Genomic DNA, 15,763 nt, shown 5'->3' on the forward strand with positions numbered 1-15,763 from the left:
GCACAAATCTAGTACAGTATCGAATCATGCCCAATAAAGATTGATGTCCCTTCCTAGATCTTGGATGGGCAAGGGTCTGGATGGCTTAAACACGATTTGTTAATGGGCATATTCCCCCGACACCGGTGTCCTAAGAGATCGAGAGGGGGCTTGGCCCATACATATTTATCTTTGGAGATGTGATGGCTCTCCTCTAGCAATTTGGAAAGAACGTGAAATAGTGTATAGTTTAATAAGATATATCAAGAGATTTAGACGCCATTGGCAGGTCGTCAAATTATATTAATCCCTCCATGTTGCCAAATAATGCCTCCATAAAACGCTGAAAGGTTTGTGCAGCGTTTTTGATTTAAAATGGCATCTGCACATATTCCAAAAAGCCAATAGGTGTGATGATGGCAATCTTTCGGATGTCCTCGGCTGGGATTTGATGATATGCCTTGCAATGTTCCAGCTGTGAAAATACCGTGGAGTCCACAAGGTATTGAAAAAAGTCTTTAATTTTGGGGAATGGGTATCGATCGAACAATGATATACGGTTGGAACGACGAAAATCCCCACACAATCGAAACCCTCTGTTTTACTTCTAACTATGCGCACTGCCGAAGAATAAGGAGAAAAGTAAGGTCGTAGTACTCCAGTGTCAAGCACGGGTTTGACTTCAGACTTGAGGAAGGCTAGCTTTGGCCCACTGACCCTCCTAGTCTTGCAAAACATGAGGCACCGATTTTGACGATGAGTGTGTCACTGAGCTTGAGTGGAACGCAAAAGGCAATCTTTGAGAAGAGAACAGGAAAGTTACATGCATAATCCGCTGACCCAACTGGGGATGAGGTTGGGGACACAAGTAACAATTTATAAGGGCTGGGATGTTCTGTTGTGATCGTTTTAAAAGTGATTATCAGATGTATAAAAAAAAATTTAATAATATTTTATGTCATCCAAAACAAATCCACCGACTTAGTACCGATCGGGATGACTCGTTGCCTTCCAAAAGCAATATGAGGGGGAAGATTAGTTTCTCTTTTTGTATGACTGTCTTTTACGTAAATTAGATTAATTTCTGTGTTGGTTTCGTCAGCTCTGAAGAGCTGAGGACTAATAAGTTTTTAAGTCCTTGCAGACATACTATAAGTCAAGTATTACCTGCAAATACGGCCTATGTCACCTTGAGCCTGGTTATGATGGTGTTGAAGTTTTTGCTTTTGTTAAAACCGTGGAGTCTTCGGAAGGAGGACGACGAGAGAATGACAAAGCTTGAATGAGCTCCTGTGAAGGAAGGGGATAAGGATAGGAAGGTAGTGGAGCATGATGCAGATCTAAGGAATAGTATATCACAGATGAAGGCCATCACAAGGCTTTGCAAACATTTCCTTGCCAATTCCCGTTTGCAATAAGTTCTTAGTAAACTTGGGACATATCTGATTATTAGCTTTTTGCTAGAATGTCTTTGAGTTCCGGTAAAAACTCAGGGTCAAGGAAACGATCCAATGTGGCCAGATTTTCCTTAGCTAATTATGATTATGCTAAGATCAAGGCCCCTTTTTATGGGTTCTTGAGGGGCATACCATAGAGATCTAAAACTTTTTTCTTTAGGGTTCCTAAAGAACCCTATAGCTCCTCCTTTGGAACATTTCTCATGATGTTAGGTGGTAGTACAGCGATTACCGCGTTTTTCGAAATCATTTGTGATGCCTTGTCCTTTGAGCATGAAATCTATTACAAAAACCAAGTCTCAGGGAATTCTTGGTCAAACATTGAAAGGCGAAATTCTAAAGACCCTGCTCGGTCACGGGAAGCGTCGTGCCTTGCTGAATTTACACCAGAGGAGGTATTTGACTGCTGGAGTACGGTTGTCTCAAAGTCATGATTTTCGGGATCCTGTGAACGGGTGGTAGGAGGCTTTATATTTGTTGTCGGGGTCACCTACGAAGGATCTACACAATATGATTTCTAGCTAAAGACTGAGTATATTTCCTATCTCAAAATACATAATATAAGAATAATAAAACTTTTTCATTAGCAAGAACTCACCTGAAGATACGGGTTGCTATATGTATATTGAACTTTTTCAGCAAAGTAAATCATTGCACAGGGCCCCAGTCACGAGTAGAGCTTTGAGAAATTAACATCTTCCCCTAAAACCGATCCTGTCTATATTAATAGAGACTACTATTAAAAATACTACAAAACAAAAAAAGATTCGTATAAGTTTAATGTTAATATATCATTTTTAGAGCAGCCATAAAATACGACTTCCATAAAAATAATAATATTAATTTTTAGACATATCATTTTATCTATTTTGATTGAGTAATCTCTTTTTTTTTTTTGTCTAAAAATCAATTTGCAATAAAATACATATTTTACCCACAAAAAGTTTAATTGAAACAAAGTCAGTTATTTATGCACCAAATGCATCATTTTGATGGATGAAAGATCCAAATTGAATTTGATACTTTCAAACCAAAGGATGCATTTTTTTAAAGTGTATTTTAGGATTTATTCCTTTCCCCAACAAATCCTTTAATTTACTTGCAAAACTCTCAAATTACTACACTTTTTAAGGCAAAAAGCTGTTAAAAAATGTGTACATGGAACTGTAAAAGCTTTTCTTATATAAAAAAATTATATATACAAACGTTACGTTGTTATTTCTTGAAACTTCTGTACATCATTTAGATATACAGAGTGACCCATAAGTTGTAACTTCAACAGTGCAGAAAGTACAGAAATATTTACTTTTCGAATTATATTTTGCACCAATGCAATCAGCGTGAAATTTCTTTTTGGACCTCTGGCGACCTCTTCTTGAACTGTCATCGACACTCCCGGTCTCCTTGTACCCCATGATCGTATTGTTGACCGATGATTTGCACAAAAGAGGTATTTCAGGCCCTTGGTAATGTCCCTATAGCTCTTTCCTTCCAAATGTAGCGAAATGATGGAGCGTTTCGAGTTCATGGTGTTGTCATTAGAGACTCAAGATCAATTTTTATAAAAAAGTTAGTAGAACAACGAACAAAGATGGAGGTTGCGTGAAATAGTGTTCATTTAGTTTTGTTTTGTGAAAGATAATTTTGTCTTTATTTCGTCAAGAAAAAAAGAATGATTCGTTTTAGACATACGAAACATAAAAAAACCTGTTTCCTTTCGTCCATAATCTATTATTCAATAATATGGTAGTTTGTTCCACAAAAAAAAATGTATTTATATATAAAACATTTTAAAGATTGTGATTGTTTATTGATTGTTTGTTTTAAAATGGGTCGCTATATTTGAAAGGTTTGGAATTATTGTAGAGAAACTGTTAATAACTGATACAAACAGTACACTTTTACAAGTACCGGGTGAAGAATGCAAAATAACTTGGAATGAAAAAAGAAAATAGCTTGTCATTCGTTAATTATAATTTTAACAAAAATCTGTATTAATCTTTTTCTGAAACATACCTGATACATGTCAAATTGATTTATTATATTTGGGGTCAATTGCCCTCACAGATGGTGTCAAGCCTCTTGCGAATAGGGTTGCAAGAATTACGAACGATGTTCAGATCCATGGAAGCACACTCCTCGTCAACGGAGAAATTCATGGCTCCAACGTTCGGATGACATTCCTCTAGATGAGCAGCCTGAAAGAAAAGTCGACAGAAATGATATTTGGGCTGAATGTTGGCCACATTCTCTTTTTCCAGAAATTTATTTTATCATCTAAATAGGTCTGAGTAATATTTGCAGTCGAAGATGCAAATATCTTGTTAAAAGACGACGTTGCCGTCATGGAAATTTGCCTGGACCAGAGGAGCAAGTTGACTTTGAAAACGTTGATGTAAATGGCTGCTGAAAAGCTGTTAATCATTCCCCTCGGAACCACATTATGGGCATTTTGAGGGACCTTCTCCCTCTCTATGGTCTCTCGTGGTCTAGCCTCTTCTTAATATTGTAGATGGTCTTACGAAGCATTCCCCTCCGCCTGGCCACCCCTCTGTTGGACTGTGATCCACACAAAAAAGAGTTGATGCCCTGAGCCTTGAGTCTCTTTTTGAGGTCATTTCTCGTCCGATTTTAAAAAAACCCAATAACAAGAGGTGCTTGAGATATATGGCAACTTATACAATTACAGACAATTCTAATTTCCTCAAACAGAACATCTCAAGTCAATAAAACAAAAGTTTATAAGTTTGTAAGTTCCAAGTATGTTGGAAATAAGAATGATTTTTCTCGACTTTTTTTGTAAAAATGATTAAACATTTTAATCAATATTAACTTTTTAAAAAAACAACAACCTTTAAACCAAATTTTCCCTCAAAATCTTTCAAATCCATTCCACTTACCAATCATAAATAACCATATACATATATTTGCAGCTCTTAAAAGCTATGGAAAAGGCGCCACGCTTCGACAGCATTACTACCCCGAGGGTGGTTGGGGTTGGGTCATCACTTTCTGCTGTTTCCTTGTGGAACTATTTACGACGGGTTTACAATTATCATTCAGTATTCTTTATCTGGAAATCATCGAATATACGGGACAAGAATATACTACTAGCACAAGTAAGTCTTTTAAACCAATACTTAGGTGAATGAATTATTGTGTAATCTTCTATTCTATATATATTATTTATTTGTTCTAAATTACATCAGCTTTAAACATTACATTGTATTAAATTACATCAAGTGAAACGATTCCATCGTTTCACTTTATACATTATGGCTATTTTATATACAATATGGACTTTAGTTTTAAATTTTTATAGTAATATCTGTCAGCTGATATGTCATCTATGAAAGTTGGCAATATACATTTTTCCTTTAGATGTATACTCAAAAGGGTTAAGACAGATTTTACAACTTCAACTTAATAATGTGTTAAGTAGACCTGATCAAAACTAAACTTTTTTTAATTTTCAATTTGTTTCCGTATTTTTCATCATGATTTAAATTATGAAAAGCTCAAAACTTAATTTTTAGGCATCAAAATATTTTATAAATTCTGTCTTTTTTGTGATTTTAACGTTTTTAGTATTGGAAGGCTAAGAATATATATGAAATAATATTAAATGTACATCTTTCTGATTTAAAAGATGGAATAAAAATGATTTTGAAATAAGAAATTGAGGTTTGTGTATAATCTTGGAAAATATTAAAATCTTTTTCCTTGAAAATGAGTAAATATAAGAAAAAACAACGTTATTTGATAGGAGTATAAGATTTTAGAATTGCCCTCCGCGTACCAATCTTTTTCTGTTTTTACCTTCATTGTTTTGAACAATCTTGATGCTTTTATTTTCTAAAATAATCATAAGTTAGTTTAATGTCTATTTTGACATTTAATTAGGGGTTTTATCCCGTGACCGATAATTTTATTCACAGTACATTCATTCTCCTTCTTTTCATTCCTATTAATTTCATTCCCAATAAATTCATTCTCTGTAAAATTCATCCCCGGACATTTCATTCCCACTATGAAGAAGGATATTTAGTGACGTAATACGGCTTATGTTTCGAATTATTTCGAAGATTTTGTTTAGGGCTGTAGAGGGAGGCTGGGCAGTCGGAACTGGAGTGAGTGATGACTAGGGATGGATGGAAGACGGATATGAATGATTTATAGTGGCTATTGAGTAGAAATGACGTCATGATAAATCTTAATAGTGAGTAGGGATGGAATCCCGATCCCTGAATAATATTTATCCCTTTGGAGATAGAAGTAAATCCCGGAAATACTCCTTTTTTCAACTACTTACAAAGGTATAAACACAACAAATCATTCACATCCGTCTCCCATACGTCACTGGTTATCGATGACTCCTCACTCATCTCCAGTGCGGATTGCTGACTGCCCAGCCCTTCCTCCAAAGCCCTACACATAAACTACGAAGTAGTTCAAAAACATAAACCGTATGACGTCACAAAAAATCATTTTTCTAAGTAGGAATGAAGTATCCAGGGATGAATTAATTTACTGGGAATTAAATTAATAGGAATCAAAGGACAGAGAATTAGTTTTATAAGGAATAAAATCACTTAGCACCGATTTATCCATACTTTTTGTCCAAAAACTACACAAAAAGATCAAAAATGGGATTTTGGAAAAACTTTAAGGCCAATGAGGTAGAGTATAGGACATATTTAGAGACCAAAGAAAATGATTTTCAAGCTTCTCACATCTTATAGCATGGGATAAATGTCGAAATATATCTAAATTCTAAAAAGTACACATAGTATTGAATAAGTATATTGTCAAAGAATACTTATATTTAAGTAATTTCTATCAAAATAGTCAAAAACTACTTTATCAATAAATGGATCATCTATGGAATTGCATTAACTACATGCCCAGTTATGTAAACAAATCATTTATAATTATTCATCTCATTTTTGTGTTGCAACTTGTACAAAATCGCAACTTGTACAGAACATATATTTATTTATTTTTACTTTTTCTTATATGAAAAAAATATATATTATATTTTTTTGTGAGTGGGTCATTTTACCTTCAGACTAAAGTAAATTAGGTATAATAATAATTTTATCTTCTTCTCTTTTGGAGAAAAGATATGTATAAATCATGTTACATCATCAGCGCATGAAATTGGGAGTAAATGCTCATTATAAAGAACTCTTTATTTGGAGATTCATGAAAAATGATGCGTATATATATACTTTTTTTTTTTTTTTTTTTTTGAAGAGTAATTTTAAAGCCTCATTTCTGTTCTGGGGTGAGATATAGATTGCTACAATTTTTTAAGATAATTTTCTTGTACAAAAAAAAAAAACATGAATCGATAGCATGAAAACAAAACGTCCTTCATTCTAAGTATCATACCCCATATAATATCTCAAACCCGGATCTCGAAATACATAGGGAACTAAAACTTGCAGTATTATTGAATTACGATTTTACCTCCTTTATTTTCCGTTACAAGTTTTCATCACACAACCAAATGACAGCTGAAACAAAACTAAACAAGTTTTGTTTTTATCAAAGTGTAAAAATCTCAGAGCAAAAAATAAATAAGGTTACGCTTGTGCAATCTCTTTTGCACCGGTATCAGTATTGCATACACTCAAGGAGTAAGGTTATTTTAGCTTTTCTTGCGTTAGATTAAAAAATGTGGACTAACATTCCTTGTTTCTATGTATCTAGCTGCAATTAGCGACCATATCCAGTTGATACGGAGGAATTTAATAACATATAAAAACTGTATTAAGCGTGTCTCTGCAATTCCATGCCAGCGGTCTCACAAATTACGGGAGGTAACCGCATAACACGGTCTCATAGACGAAATATTTTGCATAAAACGGTGTTTGTAATTAATCTGACTCTCCATAAAGTTCATTATTTATACATCATATTGCGTTTTTTACATTATATTAAGTTAACCAATAATTTTTTAGTATTTGCTGACTTCATTCCTAGAATGTCTATTTATTCATGTTATAAAAGTATATAATCTTTCATTGGGGGGAAGTGTCCTGCAAGTATTTCATTTCATCAGATTTAAAATTTGTGGGTATTACTAATTATACAAGGATGTAATTACAAACGTTGCTAAATAAATATTGGTTAAGTTTTGATTACTTAAATTTAATAGTATTGAAATGACCAGATTTAAAATCACACAAATACCCAATTAAGATTCAATTTTTCAATTATTTTACTAGTGTCTTGCCTGGCATACATTATTTTAATTGATTTATGATGAATAGAATGTTTTTATTGGCCTAACCATACTATATAAAAAAATAGTAAAAAGGGGACGTTGAAAAATATTTCACCCCATTTTACATTTTTGATATTAAAAGAGTCACCATACAACGCGATTTCATCTAACGCGGATTGATCCCAAAAACCATGATAAGCGGGGACCCCCTGTGTTACATAGCTACTCCATACATAAACTTTTGACAGGTACTTTTTTTAAACTTACAAGGACTGTTTAGTACAAATTTCTTCCCCACATTTCTGCCTTTACTTCCCTCTCGATCTGAGAATGAATGTTATCCCATTACTGCCCAGATGTAAATGTTATCTTATACTGTAATATTTTATACCAAAAGATTATATTCAAATTCAAAACTAAGTCTGGTTTATCAGATCACCTGTACTAATACAAAGGTGGTCTGAAAAAAGTTTCGCACCTAACAAAGATACAAGACATTTCCTTCGGATATATATATTTTTTTTTTTTGCCTTATATGTGCCAAACACGTTCTTTTGACATGATCATAACCTCTCCTATCACTCTCACTTTGATTCGGGGGTTGTGTAGCATCATTTGGTAAACTTTGGTGATTTTTTTATGGGTAGTTCCAGTTTTTGAATGTCCCAAACGTTCATCGTCTACTAAGCTCATATGGCCACTTTTAAATTCAGCTCCTCGAAATTTCACTTCGGTAAAGAATGGTGCAAAGTCCTAATACACAAAATACAACTCTTTTTTGATTTGCCTAGGCATATTGACATTTTCACAAAAACAATACCATCATCTCACTCAAACGACTGTTACAAAACAACTGCGGTCCAAAATGGCCGAAATTTTGGTGAATAACTATTAAATGATGCTAGACAGATTTATTACTATTTATTTACGAGGTTTTCCACCTTCACGTAGAGGTTGAAAACTTTTCAAACCATTCTCATATCTCACCTTTTCATTTTACCTTGTCTGACCGTTTAAAATAGGTTTGACAGCATATTGTTTCAGGGGTTAGGGGAATATATAATTATCGGAATACTTTTTGAATGAGTGTCTTACTGACCCATTTAGAGACTACGTTTTTCTATGTCATGATTTCTTTGTTCTGTTTCTATTATTTCTTCTCTTGATGTTATCAACAACGAAACTAATTAATTATGAATTAGACAAATAAATATTTCATCGCTCTTGAAATAAAAAAAGAAAGATCTTTGATGTAATTAAATTATGTCGAGAGAAGGCATGCTCAAAAATAGACTTCTCTTGACTAACTATCAGATAATTATTGTTTGTACATATTCTCAATCAGATTATGAGGCAAGAGGGGAAGAAAATAAGAAAATTCGGGAGCTGTTTCGAACAAAGATGGAGGGTATGTTAGATAGAATCAATAATAATAATTGTATCTTACCTTTATTTATCTTTTTTTCTCTTTTCCTTCAAGACCATGATCGTGAGAGGCAGTGTAGCAAAGCAAAGCACTTAAATTACAGGGTATTTCTCGTTCTTTTCTTCTTATAAGAACACTTTAAGGTGCGTTTCCTTAATAGTACACAGGAGCTATTAGTTGTAAATACTATCCAAATCTTTCATAGTAGATTCACCTATTACAAGACACTTGATTAGCGAGGGGGTTCACATCCAAGTAACTGGGGTAGTATGTGCACCTTTTTCAAAATCCCCTACATTTTTTAATCTACTATAGTAGGGGGTGGTGTTATATATAAAAAATGAGCAAATGAAATTTGAGCACAACTTTTTGGATGTAAGAACATCTTTTAAACACTAAAGAAATTGAAAATTAGCCTTTTTATGCTTAAAGTAATATATAAATAACATTTTCAATTGATACAGTACAGTTTTAAGGTCATATAAAAGGTCAACTTCTTCTAGTTTTATTTTTTTAACTTGTGAACTAGGGTTTTCAAATTTTGGGGTCACCTGTTAATTCGATCTTGTGCTATATTTTAATGAAAAGTTATGTTATTAACATTTTATGACCTTAAAATTATACTTATAAACTGAAAATGTTATATAACTATTGTTTTAAGCATAAAAATGCTTTAATGATCACGACGTTTGCTAATTTCTTCTTATTACATTGAAAATAGATGAAAAAAATACGCACTCATGGGTAAAAAAGTAATTTTAGATTAGGGGGGGCCGGAAATTAAAAATTATTTTTTTCTAGAGTGCCAGACTTTATTACCTATAGAGTAATTTTATATATTTTGTTATGTTACTAATAAATGTTGTAACGTCTTAAAAACTAATGTTTATTACTACATAATTAAATATACAGGGAGCGGGGATCAAATTGTCCCCTACTTTAAACCTTGATAACTTGAAGACAACATTATCAAATAAAAAACTGGTTACCAAATAGGAAAGCTATTCTCGTCAGCTGACGATACATAGTTCAGTTAGCATCATGCCGTCATCATATGAGGAGATAAAGAGCTATAAGTGGAACGAGGAGCTTTCGAGGTCCGCCGTAGTCATGGCATTGGTTAATAATGGAGGTGAAATCTCCAATTCAACGATTGCTTCAACCTTAGGACTGAATTTACGGACTGTTCAGCGTATCTGTAAGAAGCTAGAGGACACCTGGGATGTTGATGCCACCATAAAGAGGGCACCCAAGGAGGAGGGCGCCGACAGGAAGGTCAGGGACACCCACTTTGTCGACAAGGTGAAGAAGATGGTTGAGGATGACCCTACCAGGTCCATGAAGGCCGGAGACAGGCCCTGGGTGTGGCAACAGGACTCAGCACCCTGCCATGTGTCCAAAATCTCCATACAGTGGTTAACCGAGAACTGTTATGACATCGTAACCAAGGATTTGTGGCCTCCTAACTCTCCCGACCTTAATCCTTGAGACTATTTTGTCTAGGGCTATGTCGAGAGACATACCAACAGACATCCCCATAGCACCAAGGCCAGCCTGATGGACTCCATCAAGGAGGTATTCGGCAACATGGACAATGAGATGGTCAGAAGAGCCTGCAGCCAGTTCAGAGGCCGTATTGAGGCCGTTATTGATGCCAACGGTGATTATATCAAATGAATGGCTACTCTATACGTATATGCTCGTCATAGTTTTGATTTTCAATAAAAAAGTTAAAAAATGTATATTTTGTGTTATTTTTTGTAGAAAAATATTTTGGCGACAATTTGATCCCCGCTCCCTTTATATTGTATTTTATGTTTACTATTTAATCTAGGTTTGCACAACAAATTTAGTCCCCAATAAAAGTGCTAATAAATAAATAAATTTTCCGTGGGAAAAAATGGTAAAAAAATTAATACAGACTTCTTTTCACATGGATTGAACTGAACGGAATTAAATATGGCTGAGGGATGACGTCATTTACTCTCCCACCTATAAAAGTAGTAATTCTACAATAAATAGCAAAGTGTACATATATTAGGCTGTCTCACATTACCAATGGCCTCAAATTACACTTCTTTTAAATTTGAATAACGAGGTGATTGATAACAAATTTCCTTTCAAAATTAGGTATATTGTGGATGAATACTTTGATATAGGAATTGACATCCCTTCTCATTTGAGATTTAAGAGCGATAGACAGGAATGTTTAAATAAAATTGGCGCATTTTTCAAAAATCTTTAAATTGTCAATCAAGTTACATTTTTCTGCGGATTGACTTGACAATTTCATTGAATCGTAAATATGAATATTGAAAAGGAGCTCCTTTGATTGTACCTACCTCCAGTATCAATCTTACCCATGATCCAGACTGGAAGGAGGAGCAGGCATTGACTAAAATTTGGCATAGGATTTTTTTACTGTAGACTAGCTCAGAAATGAAATTTTGAGTATGTAGTTCAATCCAACTCTAAGTTATGAGGTTTTAAAGATGAATAAATTAGCATATTGATGAATTTTTGATTGGCGGTATCTTGTAAAGTCATGATAGTCAAGTATATCACATAATTGAAAAGCTATCAGTTAGCATAACAGTACTTAAGTTTGATTTTTTTAAATTTTTGTTTTGAAAAAAAAAAAAAAAAGTAAACCATGATCTCATTTTTTGACCTTACATTTTTCAAGGTATATGTATAGTCATTTTTTTTTTTTTACATAAAGACTCTATTCGTTTAGAGAAGTTACATATATATAAACATTTTAGTTACAATTAAACCCCTAAACTAAAGTCATTACAACAGTTGATTAGCACAGTGAGTCAAACGATAATTAAAATACTCTAGTAGTTTATCACATTTCATAAAAATCTTCAATAAAATTTGTAAAATGATCAGGTTGAAAGCACATGAATAAAAATTATCAAAATCATACAACTAAAAAAAAACACGTAGGATGGAGACAAAAAGACAACAATTAAGCATTGGATGCACTAAACTTAAGCATTGGATGCACTAAACTTTAAGCATTGGATGAACTAAACTTTATGCACTTTATATTTTAATTTAAAAACTGAGTGGAAAATTGATGGAGTTAGGAACTTTATTTGTCCAAAGAAAAGATATCATCGAACATATCCTTTTAAATGAAAATAAATAATTGTTTAAAAAATACATACATGTAGTTGTGATTTTTATACCATTTTTTCTAACTCCATGAATTTTCCACTTTACGGTTCTTTTATTTATTTTATTATAAGGTTAAAATTTAAGATCAAACAATAAGGGGATGCCTTACTTCAAAAAAAAAAAAAAAAAAAATTAAAGATAAGTACTCGTAAGCTAACTATTATTTTTGCAATGATGTATATATTACAGTTGCCTATCACTGTTTTAGTTTACGATATATCGCTAATCAAATATTCATCAAAATGTTAATTTCTTCATATTTACGGCCTCAAAATTCAGATTTGGATTGAGTTACAGATCCAAAATTTCATTTCTGAGCTAGCCTACTGTCAATAATATCACAGCCAGGATCGTACGGAGAGGGGATGGAGGGCTTGGAGGGGTTGTAGCCCTCCCCCATCCAATTAAGATATTCTTCTTTTGAACTCGATAAAATTATGGTTCAGGAAGAAAAAATTTAATGTGAAAGCAAGATTTAAAAAAGGTAATTCGGCCAAATTATGCTACATAATAAAAATTTAAACTTTTCTAAAAGATCAAAAAAATAAAAACAAAGAAGCCCCTTCCCCAATATAATCCTTCAAACACCGCTGCACATACCAAATTTTAGTCAAATCAGTTTCCCGGAGTAGCTTAATGGACAAGGCGCTTGGAAAAAATTATTATCTTGAAGTAAATGTGCATATGTCCGCGCCCAGTCATTTCTAGAGATGAAATATACATAATGTATATGGATTTTTAGGAAGATTCCTAGATCAGATAGAGTAAATGTAATATTATAATGTGTATTTATACAAAATCAGTGCAACTCCATCTGACCAAGTGAAGATACATTAAAAAATAAATAAAATACCAGTTTTTTCGTGAATTACCCATGTACATTCCTTATTTCTTAATTTTTGTTCAAGATTGTTTTTGTGTTAAACCATGACATACATATGTCAGTCATACTAAACACGGCAATTGCCTTCAACAAACAAGTAATACATATTTCTGGTTATAAAACTTTCTTATTTTGTGAAGGAAAATTATTTTAATTTCAAGACTATAACGGTCCGCAGAGTCTTGAGTAAATTCAGTTTATAAAATTGCAAGACAATATTTACCAAGTAAATTTATGTCGCAGAAGCAAGTTCTTACCGTCATTTATTGCAAAAAAATATACATTGTGACGAATAAATTAAACAATCATTCCCTTTGTTTTTTCCTGGCACGTGACTACATAAATTGTCAACATATCAAATGACGTTTTTTTGGCATCTTCCATTTAATACCACCTCTATGTACTCAGTGACCGCAACTATGAATTCAATGGCCATATGTTTTTGAATGGGCTTTAAGTGGGATAAACAATTTTGAAAGTGTGTGTAAGGTTAGTTACTTGCCATGAATATTTATGAAGTACTGATTATGCTTAGCCTATTTATATTTTGGACATGAAACAACTGATTTGTTACATTACATCCTCTTCCCCTTGTCTATTCATGGACTTTATTATTATTTGTTTAAATTTACATAGATACGAGTATATACATGTGTTGGCTACACTATTAGTATTCATGATTTGATGGTTTTTCTATTTAAAAAATCTCATTTTAAAAAGTGAGATTTTATTGAGTTTAATTCAATATTATAGAATATAAAAAAATCAATTAAATTAAATACAAGTATAAAGAATGTACAAACCAGAACCAATGCTAATAACCAAGTGGTAAAACGAAAAACCCGTTTTCAATATTTGCTTAAGGGTTTAATTGGTTGGATACCTATAAGGTAGTTCATCAAAATCTGAATGCTTACATGTTCAATAACTAAAGATGGTTGAGTTATTGAAATTAATTGATATTCGCATATATTACAGTAATTACAAAACAAAGCAAACCTGAGCTCTATAGCTTACGTACAAGCATAGAAAATGAAACTTGAACGTGATTGACGAATTTACATTCGCGCACTGCAAGCAGTTGTGGTCTAAAGGACCACCATCTACGCCATCAGTAAGTCTGAAACGTTGGAGAGGAAGAAAGATATTGTCATAAAAGCCAAAATGGATCCAGATGAGTAACAGAAAAAAGCCCAGGCCAATCCTCCCAAGTCCATGACGGTCAATGCAAGATATCTCAGGGTTTCAAACCATACTCTCCAGAGAGCTGTAAAAAATGTTTGAAAAGAGCCATGTAGAGGCAACTTTTGGCACCAAAAATGAACAAAAGCCATCTCCTCCGTTGCAAGGCTCTTTTGAATGAGTCTTTTGAGTTCTTTTGAATAAAAATTCGATTGGATAAAAGAATAATTTTTTTCTTCTTGAAGTTTAAGATTCAAAGTGTCCAGATTTTAATGAACCAATCGGTACCTAAATGTACTTTTGTGTATAGGTATATTCCAGGCTACTCTCCAGGAAAGGGAGGCACTTATTGATTGTAATTTGAGATGTGAAAATTGTGGAAATCTTCGTGAGTGGACATTTAAAAATCGGTTATATGCTGTTAACCTGTATAGAACTGATTTTTTAATCAATATTTTCGTCTTACCCTTTCAGGCTCATTTTTTATTAGCTCAATCTTTTTTACCATTTAATGGGCATAAAGACCAGTACGTGAGACCTTCAGTCGAATAGTCCTCGTTCTTTATATAACTATTCTTCACTCATAACTAGGATTGTATAATATAACAACGAAGAAACTAATAAATGACAGCTAGAATATACAATAATTAATTCCATCCACACACATCCTACTTTAAACTTTAGGTATCTTGGCTTTTTGAAAGAAGTTTTGTTAAATAACCACGTTCTTTCATCTGTTGTAGTTACCATAAAAGACCAGTCAGGATTGGCCCTAGGACTGAAAAATTTTATTAGGACCACACTGATAGGCCTTTACAGTCTTTTTTAGATCGATCCTTCTCTTCCTGCAAAATATGTGGGAATGATATTAGTAAAACACATCATCGAGTAATGAACACCAAAGATATAATTTAAACGAAAATGTACAAATTATTGTTCTATGAGACCTTTTTTCTGCTATAGGCGTTGAATATAACTATCTATGTAGCCTCCATGATTTCCCACTTTCTGTGAAAAGAATAAAATATTGCATACGTCATGATATAAAATTATAAGGTTAGTTTTTTTAGTTATATCCTAAAAAGCGGGATATTACGACGAAAAAAATACTTCAATCTGTTACGAAATCTTCGCCAGCTTTGAAGGGTGTCTTGTCTCTTGGCTTATAATTTTTGGCAAGCCCATTTAGCCTCTGATGACATTGGCAGACGATTCATTAGTGAACTACCTTTGAAACTTTTTTATAGACTAAAAAGCATTAAATCAGGATTGATCCTGATAACATTATGTACTCATTATAATTTAACAAGAAAATTAGCAGTGTTTCACGCCCTCTGACTCCGGGTGGACCTTCATCCATTTTGTATATTCGCTCCTGTCATATTATTTACTAATATGAAACTATATGTTTCATATCA

The 15,763-nt window shown here is 33.2% G+C and overlaps 1 protein-coding gene across 2 annotated transcripts in view; it reads left to right on the plus strand.

Annotated features, from left to right (window-relative positions):
- Positions 1–15,763, plus strand: part of LOC121132261 (monocarboxylate transporter 12) — a 181,752-nt gene that overhangs the window by 71,852 nt on the left and 94,137 nt on the right. For both annotated transcript variants that reach the window (XR_005869290.2, XM_040727626.2), the window contains exon 4: positions 4,370–4,555. Coding sequence is in view for 1 of the 2 variants with exons in the window: in XM_040727626.2 (XP_040583560.1) it covers positions 4,370–4,555 (186 nt within the window). In the remaining variant the exon portion in view is untranslated. The remainder of the gene's footprint in view (positions 1–4,369; positions 4,556–15,763) is intronic.

Source organism: Lepeophtheirus salmonis, chromosome 2 (assembly GCF_016086655.4).
Source record: "Lepeophtheirus salmonis chromosome 2, UVic_Lsal_1.4, whole genome shotgun sequence".
Lineage (NCBI taxonomy): Eukaryota > Metazoa > Arthropoda > Copepoda > Siphonostomatoida > Caligidae > Lepeophtheirus > Lepeophtheirus salmonis.